Source organism: Mobula hypostoma, chromosome 23, assembly GCF_963921235.1.
Source record: "Mobula hypostoma chromosome 23, sMobHyp1.1, whole genome shotgun sequence".
Classification (NCBI taxonomy): domain Eukaryota; kingdom Metazoa; phylum Chordata; class Chondrichthyes; order Myliobatiformes; family Myliobatidae; genus Mobula; species Mobula hypostoma.
In genome coordinates this window covers 251,024-272,325 of record NC_086119.1, presented here as the reverse complement: position 1 = coordinate 272,325, position 21,302 = coordinate 251,024, and the positions used below count along the sequence as shown (strand labels likewise).

The 21,302-nt window shown below is 43.5% G+C and overlaps 1 protein-coding gene across 2 annotated transcripts in view; it reads left to right on the top strand.

Annotated features, from left to right (window-relative positions):
• Nucleotides 1–21,302, top strand: part of LOC134337106 (integrin alpha-E-like) — a 296,891-nt gene that overhangs the window by 56,107 nt on the left and 219,482 nt on the right. For both annotated transcript variants that reach the window (XM_063031953.1, XM_063031952.1), the window contains exons 8-10: nt 5,270–5,424; nt 14,755–14,908; nt 18,320–18,470. In XM_063031953.1, the coding sequence (XP_062888023.1) occupies nt 5,270–5,424; nt 14,755–14,908; nt 18,320–18,470 (460 nt within the window). The remainder of the gene's footprint in view (nt 1–5,269; nt 5,425–14,754; nt 14,909–18,319; nt 18,471–21,302) is intronic.

Genomic DNA, 21,302 nt, shown 5'->3' with positions numbered 1-21,302 from the left:
GAGATCTGATTTCACTTTGACATGAAAGAGTCTGTTGATCAGTGTCAAAAGAAAGCCAAATTAAATCCACTGTGATTCAATGTTGTAAAACAATAAAACATGAAAACTTCCAAGGGGGGTGAATACTTTGTATAGGCATTGTAAGTGTGACATCTTTGGTGGGCAAGTTACTGGGGAGGATTCCAAGTGATAAGATATGGACTCAGTATATCTAGAAAGATGGCTGATCGGAGAAGTCAGCATAGCTTTGTATAGGGGGGATCATGTATAACAAGTTGATTTGAAATTTTTGATGATGTAACCAAGAATACTCATAGTAGCACGGTGGTAGAGGTGGTTTGTGTGTATTTTAAGTAAGGCCTTTAGACAAAGAAGCAGAATTAGGCCATTTAGCCCATCGAGTCTGTTCTGCCATTCCATCATGGCTGATCCTGGATCTCTCTCAACTCCATACTCCTGCCATATCCTTTGATGCCTTGACCAATCAGGAAGCTATCAACGTCCACTTTAAATATACATATGGACTTGGCCTTCACCACAGTCTGTGGCAGAGCATTCCACAGATTCACTACTCTCTGGCTAAAAAATTCCTCCTTACCCCTCTTCTAAAAGTTCACCCTCAAATTTGAGGCTGTGTCTTCTAGTTCTGGGTAACCCCACCAAAGAAAACATCCCCTCCACATCCACCTTTAGTCCTTTCAAAATTTGGTAGACTTCAATGAGGTACCCTTGCATTCTTCTAAATTCCAGCGAGTACAAGCCCACACTGCCAACCACTCCTCATATGTTAACCCCATCATTCCCAAAATCATCCTTGTGAACCTCCTTTGGACTTACTCCAATGACAACACATCCTTTTTGAGATATGGGGCCCAAAACTGTTGAGAATACTTCAAGTGCAGCCTGACCAGTGTCTTATAAAGCCTTAGTATTATCTCTTTGCTTTTATATTCTATTCCCCTTGAAATAAATGCCAACATTACATCTCCCTCCTTTACCACAGACTCAACCTGTGAATTAACCTTCTGGGAGTCTTGCACAAGGACTCCTCAGTCCTTTTGCCCCTTTGATGTTTGAATTTTCTCCCCATTTAGATAATGGTCTGCTCTATTGTTCCTTTTACTAAACATTATCATACATTTCCCAACACTATATTCCATCAGCTACTTCTTTGCCCATTCTTTAATTTTTCTATGTCCAGCTGCAAACACATTGCTTCCTCACCATTACCTACCTCTCCACCTATCTTTGTATCATCCACAAAGCCATCAATTCCAATCTCTAAATCATTGACAAACAATATGCAAAGCAGCTGTCCCAATACTGACCCTTGAGGAACACCACTAGCCACAGGCAGCTGACCAGAAAAGGCCCCTTTTATTCCCACTTGCTGCTTTCTGCCTGGTCAGCTATTCCTCTATCCATGCCAGTATCTTTCCTGTAACGCCATAGGATTTTATCTTGTTAAACAGCCTCAAGTATTGCACCTTATCAAATGCCTTCTGAAAATCCAAGTAAGTGACATCCACTGCCTCTCCTTTGTCCACCCTGCTTGCTACTTCCTCAAGGAATTATGACAGTTTTGTCAGGCAAGACATCCCTTGATAGAAACTATGCTGACTTTGACTTACTCCATTATTAGTCTCCAAGTATCCCGAAACCTCATCCTTAATAATAGACTCCATCACTTTCCCAACCTCTGAAGTTATGCTAACTGTCCTATAATTTCCTTTTGTTTTTGCCCTCATTCCTTCTTAAGGAGTGGAGTGACATTTGCAATTTTCCAGTCCTCCAGGACTATGCCAGAAACAAGTGATTCTTGAAAGATCACAACCAATGCATCTGTTATCTCTTCTGTAACCTTTCTCAGGACTCTGGGATGTAGTCCATCTGGTCCAGGTGACTTATCCACCTTAATACCTTTCAGTTTGCCTAGCACTTTTCCTTTGTAATAGCAATGGCACTCACTCTTGTTCTCTGACACCCACAGACCTCTGGCACATTGCTAGCATCTTTCACAGTGAAGACTGATGCAAACCTTTGATAAAGTTCCACAGGATACATTGAATTCAGGGAGACCTATTTAACTGGATATACGATTAGTTGATGGTAGAAAGCAGAAGTTAATGGTGGAAAACTGGGCCATTACTAGAATTCACCAGAATTCAGTAGAATGAGGGGTGACCTCATTGAACATATCAAATGGTGAAATGCCTTGATAGAGTGAATGTGGAGAGGATGTTTCCTATGGTGAGAGAGTCTAAGACCAGAGGACAGAGTCTCAGAATAAAGGGGTGTCCCTTCAGAATGGAGATGAGGTGCAATTTCTTAAGCCAGAGAGTGGTGAATCTGTGGAATTCATCGCCACAGGCAGCCATGGAGGCCAAATCTGTATATTTATTTAAGGCAGAGGTTGATAGATTCTTGATTGATCAGGCCATGAATGGATATGGAGGGAAAACAGGAGATTGGGGCTGAGAGAAAAAATGGATCAGCCATGATGAAATGACAGAGCAGACTTGATGGGCCAAATGGCCTAATTCTGCTCCTGTATCTTATGGTCTTATGGTTATTAAACATTAGGGTTAGTGTTAGATCAAGTAACTATTTTTTTAAACAACAAAGAAATTATGGGCGTAATATCCCCTCGTAATGGAAGAGGACATTTGTGACCAAGTTTGCACACAATACATAGATAGGTGAGGGGGCAGGTAGGGTTGAATAAACAGGGATTCAGCAGAGGGACTTAAACAGATTGAGAGAATGGGCAAAGAAGTGGCAGATGGAATATAGTGTACGGAAATGTCTAGTAATGCACTTTGGTTGAAGGAATAAAGGGATAGACTATCTTCTAAATGGGCAAAAAATTCAAAAACCTGAGGTGCAAAGGATCTTGAGAATCCTTGTGCAAGATTCTCTAAAGATTAACCTGCAGGTTAGGCTGGTGCTAAGGAAGGCAAATGCAATGTTAGCAATTATTTTGAGTGGACTAGCATATAGGAGCAAGGATGTAATATTGAGACTTTATAGGGCATTGGTCAGATTGCGCTTGGAGCATTATGAGCAGTGTTGGGCCTCTTATTTAAAAAATATATGCTGACGTTGGAGAGGGTCCAAAGGAGGTTCACAAGAATGATTTGGGAATGGAAAGGTTCATATATGAGGAGTATTTAATGACTCTGGGACCTTACTCGCTGGAGTTTAGAAGAATGAGGGGCCTACCTTGTTGAAACCTATCGACTATAGAAAGGCCGAGAGGGTGAATGTAGAGAGGATGGGGTGAGTCTAGGATCAGACGGCACAGCCTCGGAATAGAGGGACATCCATTAAGAACAGACATGAGGAAGAATTTCTTTAGTCAGAGGGTAGTGAATCTGTGCAGTTCATTGCCACTGACAGCTGTGGAGGACAAGTCATTGAGTATATTTAAAGTAGAGGTTGATTGGTTCTTAATTAGTCAGAGTGTCAAAGATTATGGGGAGAAGGCAAGGGAATGGGATTGAGAGGGATAATGAATCAGCCATGATGGAATGGTGGAGTAGATTTGATGGGCCAAATGGATTAAATCTGCTCCAATGTCTTATGGTCTTATTGTTTTCTCTCCTAAATTTTCTCTGATTCAATTCCTGAAGGGGCAACTTGATTCTTCTGCAGATGTTTCTAAGGTTATCTGGTTATGGAGTAGGACTACAAATATCAATATGCCTGCCATGGGTGTTCATTGTGACCAGTTCATTAACGAGATGCAGCACTATTTCCCATTGCTCACTTAACACTTGAGAGGATTTGTTTTCCCCAAATCAGCTCCATGACTTGAAGCAGTTACATTAAGAGCTACCGGGCTAGCCAGAGATTGCCTCTTGTATTTCTTCCAATGAATAGTTAACATGCAGAAGTACTGGAGTGTAAAATGGAGTCACAAGGCTCTGCAGATAGAGTCATAAAAGAGTACAACAGGCCCTTCAGCCCATCTAGTACATGCTGAGATCAGGAACAAAAAAATGGTAGAAGAACTCAGCAGATCATGCTGCATCTGAAGAGGCAAAGGGATAGATGACATGACAGCTTGATATATATTGGTTTTATATTTGGTCCTGAAATTAGGTTCATGGGGTTTTCATCAGCTTGCTTTTAAATGCTCTTTATTTTCAGATCCTTCCTTTCTTTGCCCCAGCCCTATCTCAGTAACTGTCTTCAGCCTGACAATGTTAGGCTATCTCTTTACATCCAGTTCTTCTCTTCTTATCTTTTCTGAATTTCATTTTCCCGCCATCAAGCTGAATACCTTCACCTGGCAAAACGTTAAGCTGTAATTCCTTCCCTAACCTCTTAAAATCCCTCTCAGTCTCTACCTTACTTCATGACACTTGTCAAAATCTACCTCTGACCAACATTTGGGTCATCCAACCACGTATGGCGCCAAGGTGGTGTAGTGGTTCTTACAGTTTGGGACATCGGAGTTCGAAGTTCAATTCTGGCATCCTCTAAAATATAGTTTTCATGTTCCTTCCCGTGTCTGTGTCGGTTTTCTCTGAGTGCTCTGGTTTCCTCCCACAGTCAAAATATGTATCAGATAGTGGGTTAATTAGTAATTATAAATTGTGCTGTGATTAGACTAGGGTTAATTGGTAGTTGCTGGGTGGTGTGATTCGAAGTGCCAGATGGCTTGTTCTGCACTTTATCTCTAAATAAGTAAACGAACAAACTTGGAGTAATATTTCGTTTGATTGTGCTTTTTTAAAATATTTTATTTTCAAAATTTTCGAAGAAGAATAAAATTAACAAGGACATATAAGCTCAGACATGTGTAAAAATAAAATAAGCAAAAAAAAAGAAAGAAAGAAGGGACATAACGTTAGACGGATGCGTGTTATACAGAGTGCTCAAAAATGCTAAACATTAAGTCTCGAATGAGGGCCATGAGAGATCAGCTGGGGGGAAATTATTCATCTGCCCTCTGCCTCGTCTAGGTAGGCAAGAAATGGGTCCCAGATAGCCAAAAATTTTATCATCGAATTCGATCTCAAGAACCGTAGCTTCTCCATCTGCACGACCGAAATCATATCAGCCGTCCACCTCCGGAAGGAAGGGGGAGAGGGTGATTTCCATTCCCTCAAAAAAAGTCTGATTCTGCTCTTTTAAAGTGCTTTCCATTATTTGCTTTCTTTAGGGATGTTTTATATGTACAAGTTGTAATGAAATAATAATTTTCAAATGGCAGTTTGAGACTGAGTAGTAACTAAAATTTATCTTTGTTTTCCATTAACAGTGTGAATTTGCATTGGTTCAGTATGGAGAAGAAATTGAAACGGTATTTGATCTGCAGGCCAGTAAAAACTTGAGTTCTGGAATTTTCTCAATTGTGAGAAATATGACTCAGCTGGGTAAAGTCACAAAGACAGCCTCTGCAATACAGCATGTTCTGTGAGTATTAAATATTCTGCAGTCATTTCTATATTACATACATCCCACTGCACCCTTTGGTTGTCATCCTCGCTGTCTACTATACCCCAAATCTTGGTGTTAAATCGCAGACTTGCTGATCCAGTTAACCACACTATCATTCAGATGCTGATATGGATGACAAACAATAACAGACCCAGTGCTGATCCTTGTAGTATTCACAGGCCTCCAGTCAGAGAGGCAACCATCTCATACCACTCTCTGGCTTCTCCCACAAAGCCAATGTCGGATCCAATTTATTACCTCATCGTGAGTGCCGAGCGACTGAACCTTCTTAAGCAAGCTCCCATGCAGGATCTTGTCAAAAACCTTGCTGAAGTCCATATAGACAATATTCACCTATGCCTTCATCAACTTTCTTGGTAACTTCCTCAAAGTTATATATCCGGTCACTTAGATTGCCTTCTAATGTCTACTGATGTCAGGCACACCGGCCTGTAATGTTTTGGTTTATTCTTAGAGCCTTTCCGAAGCAGTGGAACAAAATTCGCTACAATCCAATCCTCCAGTACCTCACATGTTGCTTAGAAATATCTCTGCTCGGGCCCCTGCAATTTCTGCATTTGTCTCCCACATGGTCCAAGGGAACATGTTGTCAGATCCTGGGGCCTCAAAACAGCAAAGCTCTTCTCCTTTGTAATCTTTACAGGGTCCATGACCTGAATGCTGGTTTGCCTCACTTCTATAGATTGTGCTTGTTTCCCGAGTAAATACAGATGCAAAAAATCAATTTACAATCTCCCTCATCCCTTTTGGCTCCACGCATAGATCACCATTCTGATCTTCCAGTGGGCCAATTTTGTCCCTTTTGTTCTTAACATATCTGTAGAAGCCACAAGACCATAAGCTATAGGAGCAGAATTAGACCATATGGCCCATCAGGCCTGTTCTGCCATTTCGTCATGGCTGATCCATTTTCCCTCTCTGCTCCAATTTCCTGCCTCCTCCCCATATCCCTTCATAACATGTCTGATCAAGAATCTATTTTCCTCTGCCTTAAATATACCCACTGACTTGGCCTCCACAGCCACATGTGGCAATGAATTCCACAGATTCACTACTCTCTGGCGAAATAAATTTTTCCTCATTTCCATTCTAAATGGATGTCCTTCTATTCTGAGGCTGTGTCATCTAGTCTTAGCCTCTCCCATCATAACAAACATCCTTTTCATATCCACTCTTTCAAGGTCTTTCAACATTCGATAGGTTTCAACGTGGTCACCTGTTTTCTTCTGAAATCCACGAGTAGAGGCCCAGAACCATTAAAAGCTCTTCATATGACAAGCTTTTCAATGCTGGAATCACTTTCATGAACCTCCTTTGAACCCTCTCCAATTACAGCACATCCTTTCTTAGATAATTCCTTTCTTGGAGAATCTAGAGAACGAGGCAGAAAGCTGAGAAGCAGGACCCCCAGGGTAGTAATTTCTGGACTTCTGCCTGTGTCACGCGCCAGTGAAGGTAGAAGCAGGATGATTTGGCAGATTAATGTGTGGCTGAGGAGCTGGTGCAGGGGGCAGGGCTTCAGGTTCTTAGATCATTGGGATCTCTTCTGCGGGAGGCATGACTTGCACAAATGTCAAAGGTTGCACCTGAGCCCAAAGGGGACCAATATTCTTGTGGGCAGGTTTGTTAGAGCTGTTGGGGAGGGTTTAAACTAACTTGGCAGAGGCTGGGAACTGGAGTGAAGGGACTCAGGATAGGACAAATTGTAAAAAAGTAAAGAAAGCATGCAGTCAGACTGTTAAAGCAGAACAGCAATGGCTCGAGTTTCTGGGAAAATGAGGAGGGTGCAGGATTGATGTATTCCAAAAATGAAAAAAAAACTCAAACGGCAAAACAGTACAACCATGGCTGACAGGAGAAGCAAAGCTAATGTAAAAGCAAAAGAGAGGGCATACAACTAAACAAAAGAGTGGTCATCAACGGAGTGATCTGAGGCAGAATGGTAGGGGTTTGGCTCATTCAGGCTTCAGCGATTATGGGTTGAGGCAAGGTAAGTTATCTGTGAGGAATAGAAACACATAGTATGTATGTGAGGCTGGTGTTCTGTATTGGTTATCAGATATGGGATGTCCAGGAGACTCCCAGCCTCCCAAACGGCCACATCTGCACCAGGTGCGTCGAGCTACAACTCCTTAGGGACTGGGTTAGGCAACTGGAGATGCAGCTCGATGTCCTTTGTCTGGTCAGGGAAAGTGAGGAGGTGATAGAGAGGAGCTATAGGCAAGTAGTCACACCGGGGCCTCGGGAGACAGATAAGAGTGTAACATTCAGGAGAGGGAAGGGCAGAAGTCAGATACTAGAGAGTACCCCTGTGGCTGTCCCCCTTAACAATAAGTCTCCCAGGTGCCAGGGTCCGGGATGTTTCTGATCAGGTCCATGATATCGTGAAGTGGGAATGTGAACAGCCAGAGGTGGTGGTACATATTGGTACCAACGACATGGGTAGGAAAAGGGGGGAGGTCCTGAAAACAGTCTACAGGGAGTTAGGAAGGAAGTTGAGAAGCAAGACCTCAAAGGCAGGCATGACCTGTACAAAACGGATGGGTTGCACTTGAATCTGGGGGGGACCAATATCCTGGCAGGGAGGTTTGCTAAGGCTATTGGGGAGAGTTTAAACTAGAAATGGTGGGGGATGGGAACCGAACTAAAGAGACAGAGGAATGTGTGGCTGGCTCACATATAGAGGAAGCTTGGAGACAGTGTGAGAGGGAGGACAGACAGGTGATAGAGAAGGGATAGAGATGGTTTGAGTTGTGTCTATTTTAATGCAAGAAGCATCATGAACAAAGCAGATGAGTTTAGATCAGTACTTGGAGCTATGATATGGCTATTACAGAGACTTGGATGGCTCAGGGACAGGAATGGTTACTTCAAGTGCCGGGTTTTAGACGTTTCAGAAAGGACAGGGAGGAAGGTAAAAGAGGTGGGGGCGTGGCACTGTTGATCAGAGATAGTGTCACGGCTGCAGAAAAGGAGGAAGTTATGGAGGGATTGTCTACGGAGTCTCCGTGGGTGGTAGTTAGGAACAGGAAGGGGTCACTAACTCTATTGAGTGTTTATCATAGACCACCCAATAGTAACAGGGACATCGAGGAGCAGCTAGGGAGACAGATTCTGGAAAGGAGTAATAATAACAAGCAACATACATCAAAGTTGCTGGTGAATGCAGCAGGCCAAGCAGCATCTATAGGAAGAGGCGCAGTCGACGTTTCAGGCCGAGACCCTTCGTCAGCACTAACTGAAGGAAGAGTGAGTAAGGGATTTGAAAGCTGGAGGGGGAGGGGGAGATGCAAAATGATAGGAGAAGACAGGAGGGGGAGGGATAGAGCCGAGAGCTGGACAGGTGATAGGCAAAAGGGGATACGAGAGGATCATGGGACAGGAGGTCCGGGAAGAAAGACAAGGGGGGGGGTGACCCAGAGGATGGGCAAGAGGTATATTCAGAGGGACAGAGGGAGAAAAAGGAGAGTGAGAGAAAGAATGTGTGCATAAAAATGAGTAACAGATGGGGTACGAGGGGGAGGTGGGGCCTTAGCGGAAGTTAGAGAAGTCGATGTTCATGCCATCAGGTTGGAGGCTACCCAGACGGAATATAAGGTGTTGTTCCTCCAACCTGAGTGTGGCTTCATCTTTACAGTAGAGGAGGCCGTGGATAGACATGTCAGAATGGGAATGGGATGTGGAATTAAAATGTGTGGCCACTGGGAGATCCTGCTTTCTCTGGCGGACAGAGCGTAGATGTTCAGCAAAGCGGTCTCCCAGTCTGCGTCGGGTCTCACCAATATATAAAAGGCCACATCGGGAGCACCGGACGCAGTATATCACCCCAGTCAACTCACAGGTGAAGTGATGCCTCACCTGGAAGGACTGTTTGGGGCCCTGAATGGTGGTAAGGGAGGAAGTGTAAGGGCATGTGTAGCACTTGTTCCGCTTACACGGATAAGTGCCAGGAGGGAGATCAGTGGGGAGGGATGGGGGGGACGAATGGACAAGGGAGTTGTGTAGGGAGCGATCCCTGCGGAATGCAGAGGGGGGGGGAGGGAAAGATGTGCTTAGTGGTGGGACCCCTTGTTCAATCCCTTCCGACCTATGTTCGTGACACTTCTCACGCTCTTAAACTTTTCGATGATTTTAAGTTCCCTGGCCCCCACCACTTTATTTTCACCATGGATGTCCAGTCCTTATATACTTCCATCCCCCATCAGGAAGGTCTCAAAGCTCTGCGCTTCTTTTTGGATTCCAGACCTAATCAGTTCCCCTCTACCACCACTCTGCTCCGTCTAGCGGAATTAGTCCTTACTCTTAATAATTTCTCCTTTTGCTCCTCCTATTTCCTCCAAACTAAAGGTGTAGCTATGGGCACCCGTATGGGTCCTAGCTATGCCTGCCTTTTTGTTGGGTTTGTGGAACAATCTATGTTCCGTGCCTATTCTGGTATCTGTCCCCCACTTTTCCTTCGCTACATCGACGACTGCATTGGCGCTGCTTCCTGCACGCATGCAGAACTCGTTGACTTTATTAACTTTGCCTCCAACTTTCACCCAGCCCTCAAGTTTACCTGGTCCATTTCCGACACCACCCTCCCCTTTCTAGATCTTTCTGTCTCTGTCTCTGAGACAGCTTATCCACTGATGTCTACTATAAGCCTACTGACTCTCACAGCTATCTGGACTATTCCTCTTCCCACCCTGTCTCTTGCAAAAACGCCATCCCCTTCTCGCAATTCCTCCGTCTCCGCCGCATCTGCTCTCAGGATGAGGCTTTTCATTCTAGGACGAGGGAGATGTCTTCATTTTTTAAAGAAAGGGGCTTCCCTTCCTCCACTATCAACTCTGCTCTTAAACGCATCTCCCCCATTTCATGTACATCTGCTCTCACTCCATCCTCCCACCACCCCACTAGGAATAGGGTTCCCCTGGTCCTCACCTACCACCCCACCAGCCTCCGGGTCCAACATATTATTCTCCATAACTTCCGCCACCTCCAACGGGATCCCACCACTAAGCACATCTTTCCCTCCCCCCAGCTCTCTGCATTCCGCAGGGATCGCTCCCTACACAACTCCCTTGTCCATTCGTCCCCCCCATCCCTCCCCACTGATCTCCCTCCTGGCACTTATCCGTGTAAGCGGAACAAGTGCTACACATGCCCTTACACTTCCTCCCTTACCACCATTCAGGGCCCCAAACAGTCCTTCCAGGTGAGGCATCACTTCACCTGTGAGTTGACTGGGGTGATATACTGCGTCCGGTGCTCCCGATGTGGCCTTTTATATATTGGTGAGACCCGACGCAGACTGGGAGACCGCTTTGCTGAACATCTACGCTCTGTCTGCCAGAGAAAGCAGGATCTCCCAGTGGCCACACATTTTAATTCCACATCCCATTCCCATTCTGACATGTCTATCCACGGCCTCCTCTACTGTAAAGATGAAGCCACACTCAGGTTGGAGGAACAACACCTTATATTCCGTCTGGGTGGCCTCCAACCTGATGGCATGATCATCGACTTCTCTAACTTCCGCTAAGGCCCCACCTCCCCCTCGTACCCCATCTGTTACTCATTTTTATGCGCACATTCTTTCTCTCACTCTCCTTTTTCTCCCTCTGTCTCTCTGAATATACCTCTTGCCCATCCTCTGGGTCACCCCCCCCTCCTTGTCCTTCTTCCCGGACCTCCTGTCTCATGATCCTCTCGTATCCCCTTTTGCCTATCACCTGTCCAGCTCTCGGCTCTATCCCTCCCCCTCCTGTCTTCTCCTATCATTTTGGATCTCCCCCTCCCCCTCCAACTTTCAAATCCCTTACTCACTCTTCCTTCAGTTAGTCCTGACGAAGGGTCTCGGCCTGAAACGTCGACTGCGCCTCTTCCTATAGATGCTGCTTGGCCTGCTGCGTTCACCAGCAACGTTGATGTATGTTGCTTGAATTTCCAGCATCTGCAGAATTCCTGTTGTTTGAGTAATAATAACAAGCTTGTTTTGGTGGGAGAAGATCCTGAGAGGCAGGATTTATGAACATTTGTAGAGTCATTATATGATTAGGAATAGTCAGCATGGCTTTGTCAAAGGCAGGTTGTGCCTTACGAGCCTGATTGAATTTTTTGAGGATGTGACTAAACACATTGATGGAGTAGGTGTAGTGTATATGGATTTCAGCAAGGCATTTGATAAGGTGCCCCATGCAAGGCTTATTGAGAAAGTAAGGAGGCATGGGTTCTAAGAGGACTTTGCTTTGTGGATCCAGAATTGGCTTGCCCACAGAGGGCAAAGAGTGGTTGTGGACGGGTCATATTCTGCATGGAGGTCGGACACAAAGGTTGGGGGTGTTGTGGATAGTGTGGAGGGCTGTCAGAGTTTGCAGCGGGACATTGATAGGATGCAAAACTGGACTGAAAGTGGCAGATGGAGTTCAACCAAAATAAGTGTGAGGTGGTTCAATTTGGTAGGTCAAATATGATGGCAGTATATAGTATTAATGGTAACTGCTGAGCAGGTTGACTCTGTGGTTAAGAAGGCATACGGTGCATTGGCCTTCATCAACCGTAGGATTGAGTTTAAGAGCCGAGAGGTAATTTTGCAGCTATATAGGACGCTGGTCAGACCCCACTTGGGGTACTGCGCTCAGTTCTGGTTGCCTCACTACAGGAAGGATGTGGAAACCATAGAAAAGGTGCAGAGGAGATTTACAAGGATGTTGCCTGGACTGGGGAGCATGCCTTTTGAGAATAGGTTGAGTGAACTTGGCCTTTTCTCCTTGGAGCAACGGAGGAGAGGCATTGATCATGTGGATAGTCAGAAGCTTTTCCACAGGGCTGAAATGGCTAGCATGAGAGGGCATAGTTTTAAGGTGCTTGGAAGTAGGTACAGAGGAGCTGTCAGGGGTAAGTTTGTTATGCAGAGAGTGGTGAGTGCGTGGAATGGTGGTGGAGGTGGAAAAGATAGGGTCTTTTAAGAGACTCCTGGATGGCTACAAGAAGCTTAGAAAAATAGAGGGCTATGGGTAAAGCCCAGGTAGTTCTAAGGTAGGGTCATGTTCAGCATAGCTTTATGGGCTGAAGGGCCTGTATTGTGCTGTAGGTTTTCTATGTTTCTATGTTTCTATCTTTTTTGAGATGAGGAGACCAAAATTGTTCACAATACTCAAGGTGAGGCCTCACAAGTGCCTTTTAAAGTCTCAGCATCACATCCTTGCTCCTGTATTCTAGACCTCTTGAAATGAATGCTAACATGGCATTTGCCTTCCTCACCACTGACTCCACCTACAAGTTAACCTCAGATTTTTGTATTTTCTCCCCATTTAGTCTGCACTTTTATTTCTACTGCCAAAGTGCATGACCATGCATTTTCCAAGATTGTATTTCATTTGCCACTTTCTTGCCCATTCTCCTAATCTGTATAAGTCCTTCTGCAGCCTACCTATTTTCTCAACACTACCTGCCCCTCCACCAATCTTCATATCATCTGCAAACTTGGCAACAAAGCTATCTATTCCATCATCTAAATCATTGTTGTACGGCATAAAAAACAGTCCCTACACCAACCCATGCGGAACACCACTAGTCCAACCAAAGAAGGATTCTTTTATTCCCACTTGCTGCCTCCTACCAATCAGCCAATGCTCTAAATGTGCCAGTAGCTTCCCAGTAATACCATGGGCTCTTAACTTGGTAAGCAGCCTCATGTGTGGCACCTTGTCAAAGGCCTTCTGAAAGTCCAAATATACAATGCTCACTGCATCCCCTTTATCTATCTGATGCACTATCAATAACTCCAAAAGACTGGAAGTAGAGTAAATACTGAAAGGCTTTTATTAGCAGTAAAATGTGACCTCCAGCATGCTGAGTATCTGCCCCTGGACTGAGAGGAGGAGCAGTGGCACAATCGCCTTTATTCAGGGGTCTGTGGGAGGAACCACAGGAACAGTCAGCAGAGGGGCGTGTCCAGACAGGTAACCCAGTTACAACATATATATATATATATATATATATATGGTTTACCACACTATCCTACTTGTAATCTCATCAATGAACTTCAGCAGGTTCGACAGGCAAGATTTTCCCTTAAGGAAATCATGCTGACTTTGTCCTATCTTGTCCTGTGTCACCAAGTACTCCATAACCTCATCCTTAACAATTGATTCCAACATCTTCCAAGCACTGAAGTCAGGCTAACAGGTCTATAATTTCCTTTCTGCTACCTTCCTGCCTTCTGAAAGAGTGGCGTGACATTTGCAATTTTTCAGTCCTGTGACACCATGCCAGAGTCCAATGATTTTTGAAAGATCATTACTAGTGCCACCACAATCTCTGCCACTACCTCTTTCAGAACCCTAAGGTGCGGTTCATGTGGTCCAGGTGACTTATTAACCCTTCGTTCTTTTAGCTTTTTGAGCATCATTTCCCTTGTAATAGTAACTGCACTCACTTCTCTTCACTCACACCCTTCATCATCTGGCACACTGCTAGAGTCTTCCACAGTGAAAACTGATGTAAAATACTCATTTAGTTCATCTGCCATTTTGTTGTCCCCCATCATTATTTCTCTGGCCTCATTTTCTAGTAGTCCTATTTCCGCTTTCAATTCTCTATTTTTACATACTTGAAAAAGCTTTTACTATCCACTTTGATATTTTTGCTAGTTTGCTTTCATATTTCTTCCTTTCCCTCCTAATGATTCTTTTAGTTGCTCTCTGTAGGTCTTTAAAAGCTTCCAGTTCACTATCTTCCCACTAATTTATAGAAACAAAGAAACACAGAAATCCTACAGCACAATACAGGTCCTTCAGCACATGGGCTTACTTTAGTAATTACCTCGGGTTACCTAGTTCTCTATTTTTCTAAGCTCCATGTACCTATCTGGGAGTCTCTTGAAAGACCCTATCATATCTGCCTCCACCACCATCGCCGGCAGCCCATTCCATGCACTCACCACTGTCTGCGTAAAAAACTTACCCCGACATTCCCTCTGTACCTACTTCCAAGCACCTTAAAACTGCCCTCTCGTGTTAGCTATGTAATTTTCCAGTCCTCTGGAACTATTATGAAATTTAGTGATTTACTAATGCCTCCACAATCTCTTCAGCCACATTTTAGCTTCCCAAGCACCTTCTCCTTAGTAACAGTAACTGCACTCACTCCTGCTCCCTGACTTATTGAATTTATGACATACTGCTGGTATCTTCCACAGTGAAGTCTGACAAACATATCTATAAGGTTTATGATATTATATAAAACCAGAAAAATGTGTTTCTGAAAGCTAAACCTTTATACTACTTGTACATCCAGAGACAATATCTTCATTGAGACAAGAGGCTCCAAAAAAAATGCGAAACAGTTTATCATTGTGGTAACAGATGGTGATATATTCCGGGATGAGTTAAACCTGATCGATGTAATCAACTCAACTAAAATTGCTAATGTGACACGGATTGCTGTTGGGGTAAGCTTCTCACTACCACATCCTGGATGTTATTTCTATTTATTTATTTACAGATACAGCACACTAACACACTCTTCTGGCTCAACGAACTCGCACCACTCAATTACACCCATGTGACTAATTAACCTACTAACCCATTTATCTTTGGAACGTAGAATGCTAGATGTTCTGAGGTTTAGATGTTTCATTTCAAAAGGGACTTGGAGAGTTGGAGGAGTGGCATTACGAATCAGAGTAGTATCACAACTGCAGAAAGGGAGGATGTCATAAAGGGATTGCCTAACCTAGCCAGTGCAGGTGGAAGGCAGCAATCACTCTATCTGGAGAATTCTATAGACACTGCCCCTCCCATTAGCAACAGAAATATTGGAGTGTCGATTGGGAGGCAGATTTTGGAAAGGTGCAAAAATAACAGGGCTGTTGTTGTGGGTAACTTCAACTTCCTTAATATTGATTGACCCGTCCTTATTGCAAAAGGTTCATTTGGACGTAATTTGTCAGGTATATCCAGAATTCCTGATGCAATATGTACTCAGGCTGACTAGAGGAGAGACCATACTGGATCTAGTGGTAAGCAAGGAACCGGGTCAGGTGCCTGATCACTTGGTGGGTGAGGATTTCAGAGCCAGTGATCACAACTCCCTGACCCTTACCGTAGCCTTAGACTTGGATAGAAGCAGAGGGCATGGGAAAGTATTGAACTGGGGAGGATGAATTATGATGCTATTAGGCAGGAACTTGCAGCGTAAATTGGGAACAGATGTACTGAGGTTGTTTAGGCACCAAATGCATAGGGTTCTGGATTGTTTTGTCCCATTGAGGCAGGGAATGGATGGTAGGGTGAAGGAACCATGGTTGACAAGAGATATGGAACATCTAGTCAAGAGGAAGAAGCTTACTTAATGCTCAGAAGTGAGGATCAGACAGTGCTCCAGTGAGTTACAAGGTAGTCAGGAAAGAGCTGAAGAGTGGACTTGGGAAACCTAGAAGGGAATATGAGAAGGCCTTGGCAAGTAAGGTTAAGGAAAACCCCAAGGTGTTCTACACATATGTGAGGAACAGGATGAATACTAGAGTGAGGGTAAAACAATTCAGGGATGGAAGAGGAAACATGTGCCTGGACTCAGTGGAAGTAAGGAAGGTCCTTAATAAATACTTTGGTTCAATATCTACCAGTGAGAGGGACTTTGGTGTTTGTGAGGACAGTGTAAAACAGGTGAACAGGTTATTGGAGGATGAGCTGGAACTTTTGAAAAACATTAGGATGGAAAGCATCCCAGGTTACTACAGGAAATGAAGGGAAAGTTTGCTGTACCTTTAGCGATAACCTTTGTATCCTCAATCGTCACCAGTTAATTGAGTGTGGTAAATATTATTCATATGTTCAAGAAGGATAGTAGGGATAACCATGGGAATTGTAGACCAGTGAATGTTAAATCAGTGGTGGGCAAGTTATTGGAGAAGATTGTTGAGGACAAGATTTCCAAGCATTTGAAGAAGCATAGACTGATTGGGAATAGTCAGCATAAGGTGAAGGAACCCTGAGGGAAGAGTGATCATAATATGATTGGTTTCATCCTGAAATTTGAGAAGCTAAAGTCAGATGTATCAGTATTATACTGGAGTAAAGGGAATTACAGAGGAATGAGAGAGGAGTTGGTCAGAATCGATTGGAAAAGGACATTAGAAGGGATGATGGCAGAGCAGCAATGGCTGGAATTTCAGGAAGTAATTCAGAAGGCACAGGATATGGACATTCCAAAGAGGAAGAAGTATTCTCAAGGCAAGTTGACACAACCATGACTAACAAGAGAAGTCAAAGCCAACATTAAAGCCAAAGAGAGTGCATATAATAAAGCAAAAATTAGTGGGAAGTTAGAGGATTAGGATGCTTTTAGAAACCAACAGAAAACAACTAAAAAAGTAATTAAGAAGGTAAAGATGGAATATGAAAGTGAGCTAGCCAATAATATTAAAGAGGATACTAAAACTTTCTTCAGATACAAAAATTGCAAAAGAGTGCGGGAGTGGTTATTGGACTGCTGGAAAATGAAGCTGGAGAGGTAGTAACGGGGGACGAGGAAATGGCGGACAAACTGAATAAGCATTTTGCATTAGTATTTACTGTGGGAAACACTAGCAGTATGATGGAAGTTCCAGGTGTCAGGGTGCATAAATTGTGTGAAGTTACCATAACTAGAGAGAAGGTTCTTGGGAAACTGGAAGGTCTGAAGATAGGTAAGTCACCTGGACCAGATAGTACACCCCAGGATTCTATAAGAAGTGGCTGAGAGGTTGTGGAGGCATTTGTAATGATCTTTCAAGAATCACTAGTCTTTGTGCAAGATTACATAAGGGTTAACTTACAGGTTGAGTTGGTAGTGTGGAAGGCAAATGCAATGTTAGCATCCATTTCAAGAGACTAGAATAGGAAGGCAAGGATATAATGGTGAGGCCTCACTTGGAGTATTGTGAGCAGTTTTGGGCTTCTTATCTTAGACAGGATGTGCTGAAACAGGAGAGGGTTCAAAGGAGATTCACGAAAATAATTCCAGGAGTGAATGACTAGTCATATGAAGTGTGTTTGATAGCTGTTGGCCTGTATTTATTGAAACCTACCGAATGTTGAAAGGACTAGGTAGGGTGGCTGTGGAGAGGATAGGATATCCAGAACTAAAGGGCCCAGCCTCAAAATCGCGGGGCAACCTTTTAGAACAGAGGTAAGGAGAGTTTTTTTTTTCGGTGGAGGCCAAGTCCATGGGTACAGTTAAGGCCAAATTTGATAGTTTCCTGATCAGTCTGGACATCAAAGGATATGGCAAGAAGGCAGGTATATGGGGTTGAGTGGGATCCGGGATGGCAGAGCAGACTCAATGGGCTGAATGGTCCAGTTCCACTCATGTCTTATAGTCTTACTTCTGCAAAGGACAATACACTGAAAAACCCAGGTAACTTGGCCCACTGCAACAATTGCACTCTGCTGGCTCCGATATTCTTTTTATTGGGTGCTGACAATTTTCTAATTAACCAATCAATTTTCAACAAACAATTTGCAAATGTGCTTATTTTAGTTTCTTGCTATGTGAAACTGAACAGAAAGCCCTGAGACTCTCCTATTAAAAACACTTACCCTTCCAGCTCCTGTTAGTTGAAACTGAACTAAATAATTACAGCATTGTGGTTTCTTAGAAGGAAGCTTTGACGATTCAGCAAGATGTTGGATAGAGTCTGAAGTTTCTGTGGGTTGGATGACTTGATACAGCCAAGTATCAAAGTGTTACTTCAGTAGCAGTCACTCTGGGCTCTCCGTTATGTTACAGTTAAATAAAGGTGCTTTATCTATTTGGAGTGCAAAGGATATGATTGATCAATTTATTGCAATATTAACTTTGTAATTCTGTTTCCACCAAGGTTGGTGAAAGCTTTAACAAGGCAAAGGCATTGAATGAGCTGAAGCTAATCGCATCTGATCCAGATGAGAAACATTTATTCCAAGTGGGTAACTATTCTGCTTTAGATGGTCTACTGGTAGATCTGGAGGAAAATATAGTTGGAATTGAAGGTACTTACAGTATTTTTGTTCTTTATTCTGAAATGAATGCTTGAATTTAAACAGATAAACCAGAATTATTCATCATAAATTATTGGCCACCTTTGTTTTAATTTTATCTAACTGGGAAGAGGTTATACAGCTATGAGGTGGAGATGGCCTTGCAGATTATGGGTACATTTTTCCCCCTGTCCAGTGTTCTCACTTTCAGGGATCTATGAATTTGGACCCCAAGATCCGATTTGTGTATCAAAGTTTTTGGCATTTACTATATACTTGAATTCTTTGTTTGATGGCTCTCAGCTTGTACTCACTGCAGTTTAAAATAATGAAGGGGCAGAAGGAGCAGCTTAATTAACGCCATTAAATATTGAAAGGCCTAGATAGAGTAGAGGTGGAGAGAATGTTTCCTATACTGAGTGAGTTTAGGAGCAGGAGCAGAAGGCACAACCTCAGAATAGAGGGATGTTCTTTTAGAACAGAGGTGAGGAGGGATTTCTTTAGGCAGAGGATAGTGCAGCTGTGGAGGCCAAGTTATTGGGTATATTGTGAGCTCAATTTCAACGTTTAAAAGAAGTTTGGATAAGTACATGGATGGGCTTTGGTCTAGATGCAGATTGATGGGACCAGGCAGTTTAAATGGTTCAGCATGGACTAGATGGGCCAAAGCATCCGGTTCTATGCTGTACTTTTCTTTGACTCTATATTTAATAATAGATTCCAGATTAGTACAGATGTCAAAGGTTACAGGTAGGAGGCAGGAGAATGGGATTGGGAGGGATAATAACTCAGCCATGATCAAGTGACAGAGCAAACATGATATGCTGAATGGCCTAATTTTGCTGCTGTGTATTATGGTAGAATGGTACTCAGTATTTTGATTTATGAAGGCCAATATGCCAAAAGCTCTCTTTATGATCTTACCTACCTGTGATGCCATTTTCAGGGAATTCCCAGATCCCTCTGTCCTACCAGACTCCTCAATGCCCAACTGTTCACTGGGTAAATCCTACACTGGTTTGCCCTCCCAAGTGCAGCACCCAACACTTGTCTGCCCTTGTCAACCATACCCATATATACCACCAAATGAAACAAAGTTCCTCCACAACACAGTAAATATAACTCACACACATAACACGTAGTGATATTGCCACTAATAAATTAACAAATAATCAGGTGTATTTGAGGCACAAGTTAAAAAGCAAACAGCATAAAGCTACTAGCACTTCATGTGTGATGAGACCTGGGTGCCGGCAGGGAGCTTATTAGTCTTACGGCCTGGGGGAAGAAGCTGTTTCCCATCCTAACAATTCGTGTATTAATCCTATGGTGGATGGTCAAGGTGATGTTGGATGGATGGGAGGAATTATTGACAGCCTCTGTATGCAGTGTTCCTGATAAATATCTCTGATAGATTGATAGATGAAAGAGAGATCTCGATGATACATATCACCTGCAGCATGAGGGGTCCCAGCACACTTGACTATTGCTACACTATGATTAGGAATGCCTATCATTCCATCCTTAGACTGCATTTTGGGAAATCTGCCCATCTGGCTGTCCTCCTCCTACCTTCTGCCTGCATTCAGCAGAGGCTAAAGAGTAAAACTCCAGAGATCAGGACATCAAAGAGGTGGTTGCTGGAGGCCGAAGAATGACTACGGAATTGCCTTGAGTGGGTGAACTGGGCAATATTCAATGAGGCATCAGAGGATCTGAGCTAATAAGCCATGGTTGTCACAAACTTTATAGAAACAGCCATAGACGAGTATTTGCCCAGAAAATCATGTGGAGTCTTTCCCAACCAGAAGCCCTGGCTGCACCAAGAGACCCACAATCTGCTGAGGGCCATATCAGTGGCATTCAAGTCTGGCAACTAAGTAAGATACAACCCCCCAGAAAGCCATCTCGCATGTGAAGTGGCAAATCTGGATCAAACTTAAATGATTGAAGGATGCTCAACTGCTGTGACAGGTTTTGAATGCTATCACCTCCTGCAAAGTGAAAGCAAGTGACATATCATAGGTGACAACAAAGTTTTGCTCCCAGATGAGCTCAATGCCGTTTATACCTGCTTTGTTATCAAGGGGAATGGCTACGTCAGTACTCTGCACTGGCTGCCTACTCCCCTTCCTTCTCCTAACAGTTACCCAGTTACCTGCATCATGCACTTGAGTAATTGTCTCCCTTTAGCTCTTGTGAAACAACCCCTCTGTCTGCTGAATTATCTGCAGGTCATCCAGCTCTAGTTCCCTAAGGCTGTCTGGAAGGATTTGTAGCCAGATACAATTCTCGCAGGTGCTGTCATCAGAGACCCTAGATGTCTCCATGACTTACCACATCATGCGAGAGGAGCAACCACTACCCTGGATTATATACCCACTGCTTTAGCCTGTGCAATAATCAAGAAAGAAAGCAAACCCAGCAGAAACCTCACTCTAGCCTCTGCTTCTTCTCATCAAAACCTCAACTTTCCACTCTAAACTTGGCCACTCCTTCAACTTAACCATTTTTTATTGGCCTTCGCCAATTGCCAAATTATCCAATCAATTTACAGCTAACAATTTATACTTATGCTTCTTTTCTGCTCTGGCTAGCTGAAACTGAACAGAAAGTCCAAACAGGTGTCAAAAATTGGAAGAAATAGATTAGGGTAATAGGAAATAAATTTAAAGAGGATGTGACAAAAGTTTTATTCACTTGAAGGATGGTTGGGATTTGGTATGGCTGTCTGAGTGGGTGATGTGAATGGGTAATCTTGATGAAGTAAAGACAAGCAATGAATTTCTGAGGCTTAGAAGTCTACAGGCTAAATATTGGCAAATTAATGTTGAGAGGCTCTTG